Source organism: Saccostrea cucullata, unplaced genomic scaffold (assembly GCF_032062105.1).
Source record: "Saccostrea cucullata isolate Sc308-1 unplaced genomic scaffold, CSIRO_AGI_Scuc_v1 ctg925, whole genome shotgun sequence".
NCBI classification, from domain to species: Eukaryota; Metazoa; Mollusca; class Bivalvia; order Ostreida; family Ostreidae; genus Saccostrea; species Saccostrea cuccullata.
This window is the reverse complement of record NW_026940937.1, coordinates 69,823-91,241: the sequence shown is the minus strand read 5'-3', so window position 1 is coordinate 91,241 and position 21,419 is coordinate 69,823. Positions and strand designations below refer to the sequence as shown.

General features: G+C 36.4%; 2 protein-coding genes across 4 annotated transcripts in view; both read left to right on the top strand.

Annotated features, from left to right (window-relative positions):
• Window positions 1-7,924, top strand: part of LOC134256686 (intermembrane lipid transfer protein VPS13C-like) — a 41,401-nt gene extending 33,477 nt beyond the window's left edge. The window contains exons 40-51 of the mRNA XM_062739367.1: window positions 3,201-3,354; window positions 3,623-3,757; window positions 3,947-4,028; window positions 4,936-5,005; window positions 5,175-5,283; window positions 5,699-5,818; window positions 6,237-6,370; window positions 6,590-6,785; window positions 6,937-7,012; window positions 7,252-7,415; window positions 7,622-7,703; window positions 7,833-7,924. Coding sequence (XP_062595351.1) covers window positions 3,201-3,354; window positions 3,623-3,757; window positions 3,947-4,028; window positions 4,936-5,005; window positions 5,175-5,283; window positions 5,699-5,818; window positions 6,237-6,370; window positions 6,590-6,785; window positions 6,937-7,012; window positions 7,252-7,415; window positions 7,622-7,703; window positions 7,833-7,924 — 1,414 coding nt within the window. The remainder of the gene's footprint in view (window positions 1-3,200; window positions 3,355-3,622; window positions 3,758-3,946; window positions 4,029-4,935; window positions 5,006-5,174; window positions 5,284-5,698; window positions 5,819-6,236; window positions 6,371-6,589; window positions 6,786-6,936; window positions 7,013-7,251; window positions 7,416-7,621; window positions 7,704-7,832) is intronic.
• A 3,958-nt stretch (window positions 7,925-11,882) lies between these two features.
• Window positions 11,883-17,047, top strand: LOC134256687 (intermembrane lipid transfer protein Vps13-like). Of its 3 annotated transcripts, none has more exons than XM_062739370.1 (4): window positions 11,883-11,962; window positions 12,936-13,059; window positions 13,461-13,547; window positions 13,683-17,047. In XM_062739370.1, exons 1-4 carry the CDS (start codon window positions 11,898-11,900, stop codon window positions 13,725-13,727), a joined length of 321 nt encoding a protein of 106 aa, XP_062595354.1. In that variant the 5' UTR covers window positions 11,883-11,897; the 3' UTR covers window positions 13,728-17,047. The 3 variants fall into 3 exon arrangements, with proteins under 3 accessions (XP_062595354.1, XP_062595353.1, XP_062595352.1); XM_062739369.1 differs by lacking the exon at window positions 11,883-11,962 and adding an exon at window positions 12,116-12,278; XM_062739368.1 differs by lacking the exon at window positions 11,883-11,962 and adding an exon at window positions 12,303-12,391.
• The last annotated feature ends 4,372 nt before the right edge of the window (window positions 17,048-21,419 follow it).

Sequence of the window (21,419 nt, the reverse complement as noted above, 5' to 3'; positions counted from 1 at the left end):
GGTATACATCCTACAGAGTGTGGGCGTGTCCCTGGTCAACGACACAACACAGACCGAGGTCGCCTACCTGGGAATCACAAGGTAATGTCTATACACCTGTACAGGTATACATCCTACAGAGTGTGGGCGTGTCCCTGGTCAACGACACGACACAGACCGAGGTCGCCTACCTGGGAATCACAAGGTAATGTCTATACACCTGTACAGGTATACATCCTACAGAGTGTGGGCGTGTCCCTAGTCAATGACACAACACAGACCGAGGTCGCCTTCCTGGGAATCACAAGGTAATGTCTATACACCTGTACAGGTATACATCCTACAGAGTGTGGGCGTGTCCCTAGTCAATGACACAACACAGACCGAGGTCGCCTTCCTGGGAATCACAAGGTAATGTCTATACACCTGTACAGGTATACATCCTACAGAGTGTGGGCGTGTCCCTAGTCAATGACACAACACAGACCGAGGTCGCCTTCCTGAGAATCACAAGGTAATGTCTATACACCTGTACAGGTATACATCCTACAGAGTGTGGGCGTGTCCCTAGTCAATGACACAACACAGACCGAGGTCGCCTTCCTGGGAATCACAAGGTAATGTCTATACACCTGTACAGGTATACATCCTACAGAGTGTGGGCGTGTCCCTAGTCAATGACACAACACAGACCGAGGTCGCCTTCCTGGGAATCACAAGGTAATGTCTATACACCTGTACAGGTATACATCCTACAGAGTGTGGGCGTGTCCCTAGTCAATGACACAACACAGACCGAGGTCGCCTTCCTGGGAATCACAAGGTAATGTCTATACACCTGTACAGGTATACATCCTACAGAGTGTGGGCGTGTCCCTAGTCAATGACACAACACAGACCGAGGTCGCCTTCCTGGGAATCACAAGGTAATGTCTATACACCTGTACAGGTATACATCCTACAGAGTGTGGGCGTGTCCCTAGTCAATGACACAACACAGACCGAGATCGCCTTCCTGGGAATCACAAGGTAATGTCTATACACCTGTACAGGTATACATCCTACAGAGTGTGGGCGTGTCCCTAGTCAATGACACAACACAGACCGAGGTTGCTTTCCTGGGAATCACAAGGTAATGTCTATACACCTGTACAGGTATACATCCTACAGAGTGTGGGCGTGTCCCTAGTCAATGACACAACACAGACCGAGGTCGCCTTTCTGGGAATCACAAGGTAATGTCTATACACCTGTACAGGTATACATCCTACAGAGTGTGGGCGTGTCCCTAGTCAATGACACAACACAGACCGAGGTCGCCTTCCTGGGAATCACAAGGTAATGTCTATACACCTGTACAGGTATACATCCTACAGAGTGTGGGCGTGTCCCTAGTCAATGACACAACACAGACCGAGGTCGCCTTCCTGGGAATCACAAGGTAATGTCTATACACCTGTACAGGTATACATCCTACAGAGTGTGGGCGTGTCCCTAGTCAATGACACAACACAGACCGAGGTCGCCTTCCTGGGAATCACAAGGTAATGTCTATACACCTGTACAGGTATACATCCTACAGAGTGTGGGCGTGTCCCTAGTCAATGACACAACACAGACCGAGGTCGCCTTCCTGGGAATCACAAGGTAATGTCTATACACCTGTACAGGTATACATCCTACAGAGTGTGGGTGTGTCCCTAGTCAATGACACAACACAGACCGAGGTCGCCTTCCTGGGAATCACAAGGTAATGTCTATACACCTGTACAGGTATACATCCTACAGAGTGTGGGCGTGTCCCTGGTCAACGACATGACACAGACCAAGGTCGCCTACCTGGGAATCACAAGGTAATGTCTATACACCTGTACAGATATACATCCTACAGAGTGTGGGCGTGTCCCTGGTCAATGACATGACACAGACCAAGGTCGCCTACCTGGGAATCACAAGGTAATGTCTATACACCTGTACAGGTATACATCCTACAGAGTGTGGGCGTGTCCCTGGTCAACGACATGACACAGACCAAGGTCGCCTTCCTGGGAATCACAAGGTAATGTCTATACACCTGTACAGGTATACATCCTACAGAGTGTGGGCGTGTCCCTGGTCAACGACATGACACAGACAAAGGTCGCCTACCTGGGAATCAAAAGGTAATGTCTATACACCTGTACAGGTAAACACCCTACAGAGTGTGGGCGTGTCCCTGGTCAACAACACAACACAGACAGAAGTCGCCTACCTGGAAATTACAAGGTAATATCTACACACACATACAGGTATACACCCTCCAGAGTGTGGGCGTGTCTCTGGTCCATGACACAACACAGACTGAGGTCGCCTACCTGGGAATAACAAGGTTATGTCTATTCACCTGTACAGGTATACACCCTCCAGAGTGTGGGCGTGTCCCTGGTCAACAACATGACACAGACTGAGTTGGCTTACCTGGGAATCACAAGGTAATGTATATACACCTGTACAGGTGTACACAACTCAGACCAAGGTCGACTACCTGGGAATCACTAGGTAAAACCTAATATGCACCTTAACTCTACAGCTATACATTCTTACCTGGGAATCACAAGATTATACCTATACACCTTTACACTTACAACTGGAAATCATAATGTAATGTGTATGCCCCTGTACAGGTCTACAACTACACAGCTGTACATTCCCAGCAGGGGAATCAGAAAGTAATACTTACACACCTATTCACTTACATACACACTTGTAGATTGAAAGGTAAAACCTGTACACCCTGAGATCAAGAGATTTCAAATTTACATTGTTTTATCTTGTCATTATGAATGAAAGGAAACTTTCACCAAATTTATGTGAAATTTATACACCAGTTTGTCACAAGTTGAAAGAGAGCTACTGTAGATTCCTAATTATATGCGAGGAACTAATTTTCACGTAATTTAAATTTGTGAGAAGTGTTACTCGCGAAAAAATATAACTCATATTTTATCCTGCTGAAGTCTATATAATTCTGTTGATCAACCGTCCATTCGCGAATTATAATTCTCATTAAAGACCCAGTTTGGGATAAGAAGAATGCACGAAAAATAAGGAATCTACAATATTATGATAAATTTGGCAAAGATAAGGGAAGACAAAACAAATTAAATCTTTTCTTAATGAATTATTATTTCTCCTTTGAAGAAGATTCATTTAGGTACATAATCATCAAAAACTATTTTTAGCTCTGGAGTAATTTGGGAAGAGAAAAAGAAACGTTACAAAGCTCTCAATCTGAAACTGACTACAGCACTGGAGACAGCGTACCAGAAATACGTCACAGATCTAGAGCTTGGGCACAGACCGCCAGAGAAGCTGGCCATAGACAACAAAACAGAGGTGGGATATTCTGTACTTGTATCTCTTCTGAATGGAGTACATTTTGTATAAATATGAACAGAAGTTGTGGTAAAATATCATTTAATATAATACTGGATAATCTGATAGATCTGATATTATGATATAAAACATATTCGATTTTAAATGTGTATAAGTCTTTAAAGGTAAAAATGGACTGGGGAAGAGTGATGACCATAAATTCTTTTGAATGTATTTTGTCTGTTCTTATGTTGTATTTCAAAGATTTTTATAATTGGCCATTTGTTAGGTTAACTTCCAAGAAATGAGGATGATAAAACCACAGAACAGAGGGATCCGAAGAAGTTTCCAAGACGGGGTGTGGATCCAATACAAAACCTCCCCACATCAACTTCAGATCCATGCCAAAATCAACAGACTTCAGGTATGTATTGTAACTAAAGACGAAGTTTTCACATATTCCAGGTATGTTGTTCTTTAAGTTTTTCTTGATTTAATTTTCCACAGCCGACAGTCTAGTATAGTTACTATTTTATTACAGTTGAATAACCAGGCCAGTGGATATGTGATGTAGTTTATTACAGTGACTATTCTATGTACTCTTTTATTACAGTTGGATAACCAGACCAGTGGATATGTGTTCCCTACTGTCCTGGCTCCTATTCCTCCCCCAAAATCTGTGGCCTCAGACAGCGGTAAGTATAGGCTAACCAGCCTCAGACAGTGGTAAGTACAGGCTATCCAGCCTCAGACAGCGGTAAGTACAGGCTATCCAGCCTCAAACAGTGGTAAGTACAGGCTAACCAGCCTCAGACAGCGGTAAGTACAGGCTAACCAGCCTCAGACAGTGGTAAGTACAGGCTAACCAGCCTCAGACAGCGGTAAGTACAGGCTAACCAGCCTCAGACAGCGGTAAGTACAGGCTAACCAGCCTCAAACAGCGGTAAGTACAGGCTAACCAGCCTCAGACAGCGGTAAGTACAGGCTAACCAGCCTCAGACAGCGGTAAGTACAGGCTATCCAGCCTCAGACAGCGGTAAGTACAGGCTAACCAGCCTCAGACAGCGGTAAGTACAGGCTAACCAGCCTCAGACAGCGGTAAGTACAGGCTAACCAGCCTCAGACAGTGGTAAGTACAGGCTAACCAGCCTCAAACAGTGGTAAGTACAGGCTAACCAGCCTCAGACAGCGGTAAGTACAGGCTAACCAGCCTCAGACAGCGGTAAGTACAGGCTAACCAGCCTCAGACAGCGGTAAGTACAGGCTATCCAGCCTCAGACAGTGGTAAGTACAGGCTAACCAGCCTCAGACCGCGGTAAGTACAGGCTAACCAAGCGTACATGTATAATTCAGTGACATTAAGGGTGAAATACTTAACAACAATTTTAAAGTATGTGATTTTGACTTCCACAAAGTATCAAATTGACACATTCATGGTATTTGAGATAAATGTATCCATGTTTAAAGATAGGTTATTGTATTCCTTTTACAGTTTATCTTGAATGTAATCGTTTCAATCAATTTTACTATAAATCATTTATTGTAGGGTAATCATTGTCATCAAATTAACTGAGATGTAATTCTTTACTCTGTGTTCTTCAGTTCCCAAGCCTTTTGCTGAAGTCAGCATTATGTCCAGAAAACATGAACACAGCAACATGTTACAGTTCAAGTAAGTCTTAATCTCTTAGTCCGGGTTTCCCTATGTTACCTAATACATGTAATTGCATGTATTTCATGGTTTATGGTTGAACCAAATACATGGAGATCAATTACAGTTAAGCTCTACTTTGTCATGTAAAGGAATAATTTTAGTAAAATTTTTGTTTAAATGTTGACAGATACTTCAAAGTCCTGGTACAGGAGATGTCTCTCAAAGTGGATCAGGGATTCCTCAATAACGTCATAGATCTGTTCACATCAAACCAGCAAGTGTCCAGGGATCAAGAGGTAGGGCTGATTCCTCAATAATGTCATAGATCTGTTCACATCAAACCAGCAAGTGTCCAGGGATCAAGAGGTAGGGCTGATTCCTCAATAATGTCATAGATCTGTTCACATCAAACCAGCAAGTGTCCAGGGATCAAGAGGTAGGGCTGATTCCTCAGTAATGTCATAGATCTGTTCACATCCAACCAACAGGTGTCCAGGGATCAAGAGGTAGGGCTGATTCCTCAGAAATGATTGTATTCTTAAGTCTTAAATCTAGTTGCATTCATTTAAAAGGATCTATTTATAAATGAATGCAATATCTGCCTTGACCCGTTGTCCTCTTTCCTATGGTTTTGTGAAGGGGATAAGTGATATAAAGAAACATTATAATAGATGTGTAAATACATTGTTAATTTTTCTTCTCTTTTCATAGCGTGAGATGTTGGAGGAGGATGTTAAGACAGTTTACACAGAACTACTGGAGGAGGCGGGGCTCTCACTAGCCGAGGAACAGAAGAATTTCTACGACTACCTCCACTTCTCTCCAATCAAGGTAAATAATCATCAAAACGTTTTATCTAATGTAATCAAACAATCAGGAACAGAAGAATTTCTATGACTACCTCCACTTCTCTCCAATCAAGGTAAACAGTCATCAAAGCGTTTTATCTAATGTAATCAAACAATCAGGAACAGAAGAATTTCTCTGACTACCTCTATTCTCTCCCATAAAGGTACAGAGTCATCAAAACACTTTGTAAAAATTCTCTGATAGATAAGTTCAATATTTGTTCCAATCAAAGCAACTGTATTCAGGATGGGGCTAGACAGAAGGCAATCAGATTTATGGAGAAATTCATGTAAATTGGGGGATCTACAGAACAGCAGTGATTCAAATGAGCAATTTTGGCCAATGTGGGTCTCTTGTTAATGATTGATTTTTTTATCTACTCCATTGTTTCTATTTTTAGATACACCTGAGCTTTTCCCTACAAGGAGGGGGAGGGGGAGATGGTAAGGGTGTACATCTCCACGCCAACATCATTAACGTCTTCCTTCAGAGTGTGGGCGTCGTCCTCACAGATGTCCAAGATGTTGTGTTCAAGTGAGTGTTTGTATGATGTTCAGAATGTCCTTAGTGATGCAGTGTTAAGAATGTTTGTAATGATTCCAATCTGTCTTAGGTGAAGTGATGTTTATATCATCTTCAAGTTTTATAATTTATGCTTATAATAATGTTTTCAGTGTGTCATGTTCAATTCAGTGTTCATGTGATAATTAGGATGTTTGTTCAATTGTTATCATTTCTCTTTTTCTTTATCAGGTTGGGTTACTTCCAGAGAGACAACAGTTTCTATAACCAGACCCAACTGACATCGGAGATGGGGCGACATTACGCTGGTCAGGCGGTCAAACAGCTTTACGTCCTGGTCCTCGGGCTCGACGTGCTCGGTAATCCGTTCGGACTCATCCGCGGAATGGCGGAGGGAATGGAGGACCTCTTCTACGAACCGTACCAAGTGAGTTTTCATAATCGTTTCTTTCTACAGATTAGTGTCACGTACCTTGAAACCGAAGCATGCAAAATTTTAAAAGTAATCGTCAGTGTTAATTTTAAGATTGTAAGGCATTGAAATCATGTTTGAATTTTGTTTATTTCTTGTCCTCCAGGGAGCCATACAGGGCCCAGAGGAGTTTGCTGAGGGATTGGCCTTGGGGGTGAGGAGTCTCCTGGGTCATGCTGTAGGTTAGTATGAATTATTCATAAATTGAGAGGTCATCATTAAATAATGCATATTAACCACTTAGATAAGTAGGACTTATGCATAAACTTAAAGATCATTAAAAAAATAATTCATCAACAATTTTGTCAGTATGAATCATGCATTTATTTGTAATGTTTGTACCTACTTTGTTGCCTCCTGAAATATGCGTCATTGCAACCGATATATAAATATATATTTAACACATTTTTTCTACTACTAGGTGGCGCTGCCGGAGCTGTGTCCCGGATCACGGGGACAATCGGTAAAGGACTGGCAGCCTTGACCTTTGATGATGAATACCAGAAGAAGAGGAGAGAGGGACTCAATAAAAAGCCGGCCAACATCGGGGAGGGGTTCGCCCGAGGGGGAAAGGGACTGGTCATGGTGAGGAATAGAATGGAATGAGGGAAATAAGGAATATTTTGTTTAGTTTTAAAAGTGATTATGTCATAAAAAATATAGTTCTTTAGATAAATTAAGGTTTTCTTTGATCATTAATTCTCTTTGATTTATTATATGTTTGTCATTATCAAAATTCTGGTAGAATTTAGTAAAATTGAAGTCTTGTATAACATTGTGTCTGTATTTAGGGAGTATTTGACGGAGTTACAGGTATTGTTAGAAAACCAATAGAGGGTGCTCAAAAAGAGGGAGTGGAAGGATTTTTCAAAGGTAAGATAACTGTTGTGTTCTCTGGTGTTGATTAAAGGGAATTACACCAACCATGCTCATGGCAGTGTAAGGTGTGATATTTGTCAGAGAAAGCAAACACCAGCGAGTTACCATACAATTATTTTTCAGGTATTGGTAAGGGTTTGGTGGGAGTGGTAACACGACCGACTAGTGGTGTGATAGATTTCGCCAGCAGCTCATTTGAAGGAATCAAAAGGTAATGTAAACAAAATATATTTAGCGGTGTATTCTATTTAGCTATTTTGGCAGAAAGCAGAGTCTGCTAAATCAAGTATTATAATGAAATATGAATGTATATATATATCATACATTCTTGTCTAGCAGATTCAGAGAGCACTAAATCAAATCAATGCTAAATTGCTGAAGAAAATTTCTGCTAAATATTGTACACTCCAAATACTATATATTGACAGTAAACTGGGATGAACAGATGTAAGAATCAAGTGAAATAATAAATCCTACAGACACTGCATGTATATATATATATAAATCACAATGTCAAAATAAGTTTGATGCAGAAGAAGTATCATCATCACAAACCACAGCCAAAATGTATGATCCTCTTCTATTCTAGCCATGGTTGAATGAAAAGAGAATACTTCATTAAAATATTGACTAACCGAGTAAAGCATAGGTGGACACTGAAATTTGTCGCAACCTTTCAATACCCCATCACAGTGTACAAAATATTTTTAGGTCACCTGAGTAAACTCAGGTGACCTATTGCTATCTGTTTTCGTCCGTCGTCGTTCGTCGTGCGTCGTTCGTCGTTCGTCGTGCGTTAACATTTGAACATTTTCAGCTTCTTCTCTGCAACCACTGAACCAATTTCAACTAAATTTGGTACAAAGCATCTATGGGTGAAGGGGAACAAAAATTGTGAATTTCATGATCCCTGCCCCCCTGGGGCCTGAGGGGTGGGGCCAAAACCACTAAAATTAGTGCAATCTTTAAAAATCTTCTTCTTTACTCCTGGACATCAAGCAGTCAAACTGTTTGCATGATTGTAATCAGCAATGAGTCCTCTACCAAAATTGTGAAATTCATGGCCCTGGGGTCAGGGGTTCTAGTGCTAGGGCGGGGCTAAATAAGTAGGTAGTGAAAATGCATTATTTCTTTGAAAATCTTCTTCTCTGCTCCTGGGTATTAAATAAACCAACTAAGTACATAGTTATGATGAGCAAGAGTGCCTCTACCAAAATTGTGAATTTTATGGCCCCAGGGTCAGGGGTTCTGGTGTTAGGGCGGGGCTCTAGTGATTATATAGTGAAAATACATTAATTCTTTGAAAATCTTGTTCTCTGCTCCTGGGTATTAAATAAACTAACTAAGAACATAGTTATGATAAGCAAGAGTGCCTCTACCAAAATTGTGAATTTTATGGCCCCAGGGTCAGTGGTTCTTGTTTTAGGGTGGGGCTCTAATGATTATATAGTGAAATGTATGAATTCTTTGAACATCTTATCCTTTGCTCTTGGTTAATATGCTAATGATCTAATTACATATCTGGGGCCAGGATTTATTTTATTTTCAGTTTTACAAACCCCCCGCTCAAGGTTTTGAACTTTTAGAAAAAAAATAGAAAAAAAATTTCTTTCGGATGTCAAATTTGAGTCGGGATCGAGATTTCAAATTTACGAACTCGCACTTCTGGTTTTTAGACCTGAAACGGCGGGTAAATAAAGCTAGATCCAAGAATTTGGCATGGTTTAGTGTAAAATTCATCGATAAGAGTGCCATTCAAAACGTTTCACCCGTTCAAAGGACAAATAAAATGCTGACGACTTTGTTGCACAATGACATGCTGGTGAGATAATTATGTATTCGTTTCAAAAGTAACTGTAAATTATTTTCCTCCCCAGGTTTTAAACTGCCCGTGGTAGCTATTGCATATTGTCAGGGACATTGTTTAGGTCTCTGTTATAGCTTACAGTCTAAGCATCATTCTTCAGAAAATTGTTGCTTATGCATCAGATGTAATGAATAAAACTATGGGAGAAGTGAAGTCTATTTGAGGAAGAAATAAACAATAACCTGAAGTGAAGAAATAAAAAAAAATTCAACTATTAAAAGGCAAGAATATACAAATATATGTAGTATCATTTGTATCAGCCAGAAAAATTATTTTACACTTAATTGAAACTAGAGGTACTGTGAGCGATGAGCTCACTAAATGATACCCCCCGCCTCCCCTATGGTTATAAGTGGTGAAAAAGTCCATGTTTTCCTGTGGCCGGGAAACCCAAAATATGTGTCGAATCAAAAAGTAAAATAGGAGGTGCACAATGGCAATATGTAATAAAGATTCTGTGAAAGTTTTATCAAATTTCATTCAGTGGTATGAGAGGAGTTACGGATAAGAGATGGGTACCCCAAAGCGTAACAGACGGACGGACAGACAGACAGACGGACGGACGGACGTACAGACGGACGGACGGACGGACGGACGGAATTAACGATTACTATATACCCTCCCGCTTTTCAAGCGGGGGGTATAAAAATGTTGACCCTACTCCCCAATACTTCCTGTCTGTTTTATGATAGGAATTATAATTTTAGGCATCAAGTAAATTTTAGAACAATGTCTACACATTCACCTAACACATATTAAGAAAATGAAGATGTATCATGTGTATTGAAAGACTTTTAAAGAATTGATTTTTAAAAATATATTTTGATCAACATCACAAAATTTATATAACTGGCCCAAACTGGCAGATGATGAAATAAGCAATTAAATGTTCTACTTTCCTATTTGTAAGTATTATGTGTCCAGTGGTAAAGAGCCTATTAGGATAGCATATAAAAAAAGAATGTACAAATGTTAATAATTGATTTATCAAAAAAATTTATTTCCTTTTCCTTCGGGACTTTTTTATTCTCATGTTCATAACTCAAACCTAAACATAAAAAAAAAATGCTGGCCTTATAATGAAGAAAGGGTCCTCTTTCAAAATAGATAATTTCAGGAGTGCTGGGTCAGGGGTACCAAGGGGGTACTTTGACTAAAAATAAATTAATGCTTTGAAATCTGCCCTTTGATAAGCAATGGTGCCTCTTTCAAAATTTGTGAATTTCATGGCTTTTGGCTTAAAACACGAACCAAATACAATCGCTGGAAAGTTGTTACATGATACTCAGGTGACCTATAAGGCCCGTGGGCCTCTTGTTATGTATTGATGTCAACATTGATAATTTTAATCACAATAGAAACATTAATGACATTAGCTGAACATGATATCATGGCACAGAGGTGTAAATATTCAAAATTAAACAATTTATGTGATCAAGCACCTACGGGTAGGAGAACACTATATGAAGACTCTGAACTGTGTCTTGAGATGATGGTAAAGTACATACTTTTTTTCACTGTGATTTTTTTAACAGGATAGCGGACATGACAGATGACGTCGGACGACTTCGTCCGCCGCGACGATTCCACTCTGACAGAATCATCCGACCGTACAATGTAGTGGAGGCCTCAGGATACGCAATCTTACAGGTAGGTGATTGAAAGTTATTACTTTAATCAAGTAAAAATCATATAAGTAGGGATTATTGTAAAAATTTAACTCTGTTGGTACTTGCATGGAGTAATGGATGTTATAGGGGAAATAAAATGTAAATTCTCTGTAGACTTAAGAGAAATGATGATTCAAAAATGAATAATATATAAAACTATTTTTTGAAGTTATCCAGTTTTATGAATACCTTTTTGTAATGTTAGTGAAAACAAAATAGAGACATTTTTTCTGCTACATAAAACTATGATCGTAGTTTGTAAAAAAAAATTAAAACAAGAGTTTCCAAATTTGCAGGAAACAGAAAAAGGGAAATATGCAGAGACAGATGAGTATGTGGCTCATTCTGTCATCATAGGAGACAGCAAGTCAATCAAGAGTGTACTTATAGTCACTGATAAGTAAGTACTGATTAATGGCTCATTCTGTCATCATAGGAGACAGCAAGTCAACCAAGAGTGTACTTATAGTCACTGATAAGTAAGTACTAATTAATGACCCATTCTGTCATCATAGGAGACAGCAAGTCAATCAAGAGTGTACTTATAGTCACTGATAAGTAAGTACTAATTAATGACCCATTCTGTCATCATAGGAGACAGCAAATCAACCAAGAGTGTACTTATAGTCACTGAAAAGTAAGTACTGATTAATGGCTCACTCTGTCATCATAGGAGACAGCAAGTCAACCAAGAGTGTACTTATAGTCACTGATAAGTAAGTACTAATTAATGACCCATTCTGTCATCATAGGAGACAGCAAGTCAACAAAGAGTGTACTTATAGTCACTGAAAAGTAAGTACTGATTAATGGCTCATTCTGTCATCATTGGAGACAGCAAGTCAAACAAGAGTGTACTTATAGTCACTGATAAGTAAGTACTGATTAATGGCTCATTCTGTCATCATTGGAGACAGCAAGTCAACCAAGAGTGTACTTATAGTCACTGATAAGTAAGTACTGATTAATGACTCACTCTGTCATCATAGGGGACAGCAAGTCAACCAAGAGTGTCCTTATAGTCACTGATAAGTACGACCAAGAGTGTACTTATAGTCACTGATAAGTAAGTACTAATTAATGACCCATTCTGTCATCATAGGAGACAGCAAGTCAACCAAGAGTGTACTTATAGTCACTGATAAGTAAGTACTGATTAATGGCCCACTCTATCATCAAAGGAGACAGCAAATCAACCAAGAGTGTACTTATAGTCACAGATAAGTAAGTACTGATTAATGGCCCATTTTGTCATCATAGGAGACAGTGAATTAACCAAGAGTGTACTGATAGTCACTGATAAGTAAGTACTGATTAACTAGTCAACAGTGTATTTATAGTCACTGATAAGTAAGTACTGATTAATGACTCATTCTGTCATCATAAGAGACAGCAAGTCAACCAAGAGTATACTAATATATATAGTCCCTGATAAGTAAGTACTTATTAATGGCTCATTCTGTCATCATAGGAGACAGAAAGTCAACCAAGAGTGTAATTTTAGTCACTGGTAAGTTAGTAATTAACTAGTCAACAGTGTCTTCTAAGTAGCAGATCAGTGAGTACAAGTCAAGGTGTTGCCATAGTAACATATCAATAGTACACGTCAATATGTTATCACAGTGACAGAGCAGGAAGGAATACAGAATCAGAAGTCATGGGAACTGTCAATAATTTTTTTTATTCCAGGAGAGTAATTTATGCCAACAGAGGGGACATTTTTGGACACTGGGATGCAGAGTGGACTTACACATGGAGTGAACTAAAAGAAAAACCAAAACGATCTGCAAAAGGAGTGGAGTTTCTTCTTAAGGTCAGTTATAACAGTGAAATAAATAATTGTGGGTTCACTTTGCCAAATAACTGAAGACTACCAAATTTTTGCCACACCCTATTGTTGAGAGATTAGTATTTGAATTAGTTTGGGAGACAAAATTTTTATGAACACTGGTTATTTAAGGAATAATCCTCTCTGTCTTTAGAATTGTTGCAGAATATTCCTCCATAGTTAAGAGTTTCTGCTTGCAAGTTATAAGCGTGCCCTTTTCACTTGGTTTATATTTACCAAGAAAATGTCGAGACCAGAGGAGTTTATTCTTCAACAATTCCGATTTGCATTAATATGTGAAAAAAATGAGCTTGCAAGTCAAAAGTGAAATATACAGTTAATCACTTATTCAAGTAATTGTTTACATTTTTGTAATTTTTTTTAAGGATGAAAAGAAAAAGAAATTTCCTTTCCAACTTGGGAGTTCTGCAAAGAAGATCGAAGTCCATATCTCCGAACCAAAGAGAGCAGAGGTAATTAGGTTCAGAGGAAAAATGGATTGACCTAATTTTCTGTGTTTGGATTGAATGAGCTTTTTTGGTCGTGTAATTCTGTTAGCATACTTTCAATGGTTTAACCAAATATTTTTTTTTTTTTTACAATTTCAGTGGTTGGTAGGAAAAATTGCAGAAGCTATGGATGCATGGAAATAGAGACAAATATATCGGAGACAATATATAATGCTTACGTGCCATCATCATCGACAGTGTATACCTCCCCTATCTAACTCTATAGACATTGACATCCCTTACTTGTGTGTGTGTTTGTTTGTATAAAAAATTATGTCCTGATCAAAATCGTGCACTTTGTTTATCCTATGCTTAACATTGACATTTTGTTAAAATATTTCTTTAAAAAAATAGAACATAAAATTTGTATTCTTTTGAAGTCTTAAGTAAAGGTTTGTGAACTACTTATACACCGTTACTTTTGTCTTGTCTTGTTTCAAATTTATTCAGTTGAGAAATAATGCTTATACATGTATGTTCTTTGAATTAGCCCCATTTTAAATTTGCCTATTAAGAGTTGTTATTTGATTATTGATTACGTTAATGTCCTTTGATTGAATAGCAGGTAATTAATAGTGCTTGTATGAGTATGATAAGTCTTTGATATCATTATCATTTATTTGTTATTATTACTATAAAGTTATCAAGGTGTAATATTGTATGTAAATTAGTTAGAACAAGCTAATTAGCAATAGATAGTGCCATCTCATGTTGTCTCATTTAGTTACATACATATCGTATTATAAGTACCATATAGGTATAGAGTATAAATATAAAATTATATAGAAATATCTATAAAAAAAAAATCATTTGTGTGCAAACAATTCGTATAATGATTTTGAATGTTGAATTGTTTAATTTTTTTTTTCATTTTGATTGTGATTTTAATAAACAACACAATATATTACAGGAATATTGTAGATCGCCTTATTTTTTATGACACCTTATTTTTGGGAGTAAGCTGGTTGGTACATGTATTTATTAGCAAGACAAAATTTTGGCAAGCTGTAGTTTCTATTGTTTATAGTCCTTTTATAATAGTACGTCTGATAAATTTTTTTTGCAAGCAGAAAGAATCAATTACGTGTAGATAAAACTCTCGCGAATAAAAATAGATTTACAGTAGTCCTAAACAAAATGCTCAATCATTATGCTGCTTATATAGATGTAGTCAATGTATTTAGATTTTCTGTTTTTTTATTGTCAGATAAATCACATTTAATATACCCTTATTGTTTTAGAAGAATTGTTATGTTATTTAACATCTTTATTTTATTTATTGCAGTTTTACAAAAAGTTGCTGCATTTATGTGCTTGTGTATAAATACTATGTTCACATAAAAAAAAACCAAAAGTACATCATTCATAAAAAATCAGTAATATTGCATAATAAGTTTTGGAGATAAATTTTTAACAGCATAGGATAATACAATATTATACATGTACCAAATGTAAAGAGCTGTTTGCTCTGAATGCTTTCATAATATACATTGGCATTTTAATTGATTTATAACAGAATCTTGTAATAATTGCAAAAAAGACACACAGTGACTAAAAATAGCAAGGTAAACTCTTCAGTCAGTTATTACATAACATGTAGCAATGTCTATAAATAGATTAATGAATATATATATATATATATAAGGATGTGTGTTTGTGTGTTAATTTTTCATAGAATTTTGTGAAAATTCTTTTGAATGAAAGACAAACTCAGTAGGGAACCTAGAATATGCTATCAAACCTCTCAAAGCAATATTCATCTGTATTCATGTTGACACATTCCCCTCTGTATAATAGTATATCATTTTTGTAATCCAATATAATTTTTGCATATGCAGAGTAAAAGAATACACATCACTAGGGTCATATTTTTTGTATTTCATGTATTATTTTTCTTCATCAAGTGTTTACTGTCATACTTTTATTTTATTTACACAAAGCCAAAATATTGCTGAATGTATTGAAAGCTGCACTTTATTATCATACAGTTAAACTTGCCTCATCTGGATCTTGTATAATTCAAAGTCCTGCCTAATACAATATACAAAAAATTAAAGTCTTTTCAGTAAGTTCATTTGTTTAAACTGCTGTCTAATCTGGAATGTTGTCTAACCCAGCCAATCTCTTTAGAACTAGTGTTGTCCCAGATGAGACAAGTTTTACTGTGTATTATGTATCTGCTTGTTTTGATATAAGATTTATTTTTGTATTATTTTATTTTGTTCACTAGTTTCCTGATGGTGAGTTCTGTTTAGTAAGGGTACATTCAGGAAATTTGCTGAACAAATTATTAGGTCTTGCCATAGCTTCAAATATTTTTTTTGTTAGTTTTTACTTTGTAGTAAAACTGTATATTCTCTAATATTTACCGTGTTACTGTGGGTATATGCTATTGGAGTTGTTAGAGTATAGTATACTATTGCGCCTATGTATTATTTTTTATTGTGCCTGGGTCTCTTTAATTGTCATAAAATATCTCTTGATTTTAAAACAAGTCTTAGGAAAAGAGGAATTTTCTGTTCTAATAACATAGGCCATGTAATTCAAAGAAAAGAAAAAAACACTGCCATATGACAAATTAAAAGTAACCTTTCAGAAACTAATAGATATTCCGTTTTTGGTACAATAAAACATGGTTGTAACTATTAAGGTCAAAACTTTATTATCTCTTCCCAAAGTGTGTGACTACGATATAATAATTTTCCCTTTAACTTCGTTTTACCTATGGGATAAGATTTAAGTTTTTATTGTTCTTAGAAAGCACATACTTGGTGAGTGTGAAATAAAATCTGTGTGTATAATCCAAATCTTTGTAGGTGAGTCTAATTGTCAAAGCCTTGTCCCCAATATAGTCACTATAACCTTATTGTTTAGCTAAGTCAGGTGCAATGTATGAGGAATTATGCTTATCTCTACACTTTAGAAATATTGAAATTGTTGATATCAATAAGTCTTTTATGTATGGAATATTTCAAATGTAACCGTAAAATAAAACTTGCATTTGTTAAATAGTTTGTGCCTATTAAAACCCTGTCTATATAGAAACCTTGTGTCTAGATAATGAATTTTCTTACTGTGTTATTTTATCCAATGCATTTAAATTACATTTCCTGTTAACTTCACTTTTTTTTCTTGATTACAGTCAAACTTCGTTATTTCGAACCTAACTAATTGAGAAATTTTTAGAGATCGTTGAGCATTTGATAGTGAGTTTAAAAAAACAGTAAGATAGAGGTGTGACTGACATATCCATGGGTTTCGAGATATCCGTGTTCGAGATAAAGAAGACCGACTGTATTACATGTACCTTTATTTACTGTGTGAGTAAAATGAAATGTTAAAAAACACATAATAAGATTCTGATATAATCTGTCTTTTCGAAGTTATTGGTAGTTATTTACGAAAATATTGAAGTGCTGCTTGTTTTTATCCGTTTAGTGCAATAAAATAATATCACAAAGTTACCGTGTCTTCATCGGTCTGAGTAACATTAATTTACATATTAATGCAGGCTATTGACAAAAATATTGACGTTACAGGGCTTTAACAATACCTGTTAAAAGTAGCCTTTCACATATTCCATGGTCATTATTATGGTAATTATACCCCCCGCTTGAAAAGTGGGAGGGTATACTGTAATCTGTATGTCCGTCTGTCTGTTACGCTTTGGGATACCGATCTCTTATCCGCAACTCCTCTTATACCACTGAGTGAAATTTAATGAAACTTTCACCGAATCTTGATTACATATAACCATTGTGCACCTCCTATTTTACGTTTTGATCCGACACATATTTTGGGTTTCCCGGCCAAAGCAAAACCTGGACTTTCCATCTTAACAATATGGGAGGCGGGGGGTATTTAGTGAGCTAATTGCTCACAGTACTTCTAGTATGTATTAAGATTAAGATGCTCAGTGAGGAGTCAAGCTTTCCCGTTACAAATTATACTGTACCTTACGCGGATGGACGACCAGTCCTAACCAAAGTGGAGACAATTTAATAATCATTTTCATGTATCTGTATTTTTTAATGCTTCTATTTTCCTTGATCTTTGTAAGTAGTTTTCAGTTGCTTAGCAATATAACCATATAGTACTCTTCACTGTTAAAGAAAATCAATACTGGCGTCAAAATATGAATGAATTTTTCTTGAGATGAAAAGTACGTTTTGATTACCCTTGCTAAAGTATACATCTTCAAAAAAAATTACTGTATTTAAAACATAAATTTGTTTAACTTTAATTAGAATTCAGTATAAATTTACATAAAAACATGCATGTAGAATGTTGGTGTAATGTTTTGCATTTAAACTAATTTCAACCAATTATTCCATTCGGGTATCGTGGATTGTGAGCTCGGAGGAGGGGGGAGGAGGGTTACGATGTTTTAAGTTCCAGAATCTTTATTTACCGAGTATATTGCATCACATGGCGAATGGAGAATTTTACGATGTTTAAGTCCCAGAATCCGTTTATTTACCGAGTATATTGGATCCCAGCTTTCTGTATCAGCCTTCGGTCCCACCTGGGTGATTTTTATGTTTACAGGTACAGCTCCGATCAATACTGAATCATCCATAAACAGCTGCCGTGGTCACGTTCACATCTCACCATCACAGGTGTAAGTAAAACGATGACAGGGACGACGATACTGCAGATGTGAATCTTCACACACACGAACTGTCATCGTTATAATCATCGCTGTCCTCTAATCGTCGGCGATGAGGGCGTCATTGGATTCAGCAGTGAGAAATATCGAAGATTCCGAGCAGTGTGGAGAAGATACGTAAGTTATTAGTAGTACACGATTTCATTATTGAGTTATGCTTGCTTTATCCAATTAATTTAAAGTTCACTTGGTAGTGTTAAAAAGTGTTTTTATTGAAAGGCGCCTTTTACGAGTATTTTCCCGATCTCTGTTTGTCATGCGATCAAGTGCATTTTTTAAGGAAAGTAAACAAAAAGTAAATTACATACAAATTTATTAACTTCCCTTTCCATCTCCCAAATATCATTAGCAGAAGAATTATTTTACATTATTCGTCATAATATCAACTGAATTATGTATTTGATTAAATTTTATCTTTAAAAAGTAGAATAAATGCTGTTTGTAATGTGTGATTTGTGACGATAAATAGGTTACAGAATTTTAAAATAATAATATTGGATACTACATGTATACATGCATACGTCCACATATGAGAAAAACCTAATATGGAGATCTAAATGGAAATCGAGGGTCGTATATTAGATATATCATACACCCGTACGCTCTTGTCTTGAAATCTGCCTGGAAATCTAGAATCGTATATGATATCAGTATTTCTCCAATAAACAGAGAATCAGATACACAGGGCGATGGTATTAATTATTGAGACGGAAAAGCCACTGTGTTCACCAGAGTAAATCTCCAGCTCCGCGCCATTACTCTCCACAGGAGAACTGTCATTAAATATGTATGACGATTTAAATCCGGCGGCTCGGATTAATTCTTTTCACTCAATTAAATCTCTCTCTCTCTTTCGTTCTTTCTTTCATTCTCTCTGTTACTCCTTCATTCTCTCGTTCTTTCTTTTATTATCTCTCTCTATCTGTTATTCTCTCATTCTTTTTTTCATTATTTCTCTCTCTCTCTCTCTTTCTCTCTCTCTCTCTGTGTTACTTCATCATTCTCTCGTTCTTTCTTAGTTTAATTCTCTCTCTCTTACTCCGTCATTCTCTCGTTCTTTATTTTATTATCTCTCTCTATCTCTGTTATTCCCTCATTCTTTTTTTCATCATCTTTCTCTCTTTCTGTTACTCCGTCATTCTCTCGTTCTTTCCTAGTTTCATTATCTTTCTCTCTCTCTCTGTTACTCCCTCATTCTCTCGTTCTTTCTTTCATTCTCTCTTTTTCTTTGATTATTATACTAGTATATTAATTTTCTCTCTCTTCGCTCTCTCTTTTTCTGTGTCTTCTTCATTTTCTCTTGCATTTTGTCTTTCATTACCGAACCCCCTCCCTCTCCCAACCCCTCTCTGTGTTATTCAACCAATAGCTTGACTTCAAGCTATGTATTTTTACTCACATTCTTTTTTGTTGACAGTCAATGTATAAATATACAATAACTTTTCTTTTAATGTGTCAAGATGGTATTTTTTTTAAACATTTGTATTGATTCAATCCCATTCACAAAAAGGGGGAAAAACACTTCCGCCACAATAGTTGGGAAAAGTTCTGGTTCCGCTCCTAATATATTGCGTTTAAAAAGACCTTTAATCATTGCATGGTCTTTAATCGCATTTTTTCTCCTTCTGTTTTTCATTAATCCGTTAAAACTTTCGAAAATAATCTCTTGTAATAAGAAAACACACATTAAGAGTGGATTATATTTTGTCCGCGTCGTTATACCGTGTTATTTAGTGCACTTTGGAAAGGCGCAGCAAGAAAGGTTTATATAGTGTCTACAGGACTTCTGGCGAAGTCGCCTGTATAGTGGAACCCTGACCTAATGTTATACATGATCATCTGACGGAAATTGTATTTTTACCGATTGCTGGTAAGAATATCTATGATTTTACCGATAACCTGTAAAGAATATCTACGATTTTACCGATAACCTGTAAAGAATATTTATACGATTTACCGATAAACTGTAAAGAAAATCTTCGATTTTACCGAAAACCTGTACAGAATATCTACAATTTTACCGATAAGCTTTAAAGAATATCTACAATTTTACCGATAATCTTTAAGGAATATCTACAATTTTACCGATGACCTGTAAAGAATATCTATGAATTGATTTTACCGATAACCTGTAAAAGAAAATAACATGTATGTTTATTAATTACTAATGTAGTCCGAAATATCTCACGTTTTCCAGGCTTTTTTATTTAATGTGCCAGGAAAAAAGGAAAATATCAAAATCACAAAAAAGCCGTGGAAAAACGTCAGGTATTTCTTATCATGATGGGGATATTTATTGGTGTACTGATATCCGTTTAATATATAGTTTTGGTGTTATTACTTTCTGGAGAAAATATACAGGATTTTTGAAATTATGGGTAAGAGTTTTACAATTTTTAAGATTCAAAAATATATTTTAATTAAAATAGTATGCCTACGGTTAGGTATGTGATATAATTAACCGATTTAACTGGAAAGGTGCCAACTCCATGCATATCGTAAATGATAATCTTAAAATAAATAGTTTTGTTTATATGGTAAAATTAAGTGAGCGTTTACACAGCGCAATATTTCATGCATCATAAAAAAAAATTACCAATTTTTTCACTTAATTAAAAAAAATATTAAGAAATTACAGTTGAAAAATTTAATTTTTAAAACGATTTTTCAACTGATAGGTAAATTGACGTCGTATTAGTGTTTTAGGCGTTATGAAAACGTGAAATCTTTATTATATTTTTGCATAAGTCCCTTGCATCCGTCATATTTTATAGTACTCTATAGAAATAGGAAAATTCATTCAGTAATTTTTGGAATTTTAGAATACTACCCCTCCTCCCTCCTCTAGAAACAGGACGGTAGAATTTTTGTGTTTCTCACATATACTTGTAATGTACAATATAGTATTACTTTTCATATTAAAGTTTGGACAAAAAGCCTATTATAGTATATTTGTATTATTTGCTTTCGAGGGCAAAAGTTTGCACTTTCCTATATCATCCAATAGTAAATGCACCTGTATTTTGAGACGGTCCCTTCAGATAGATTTCCCCCACACTTGACGCGTACACCGAAGTCAAATTTACGTATATATGGTTTGAGAATAAAGAGTTTCTCTATTGTAGTTTTCACACAATAAAACCCCAGTCGCCCCCCTTATAGCCGCA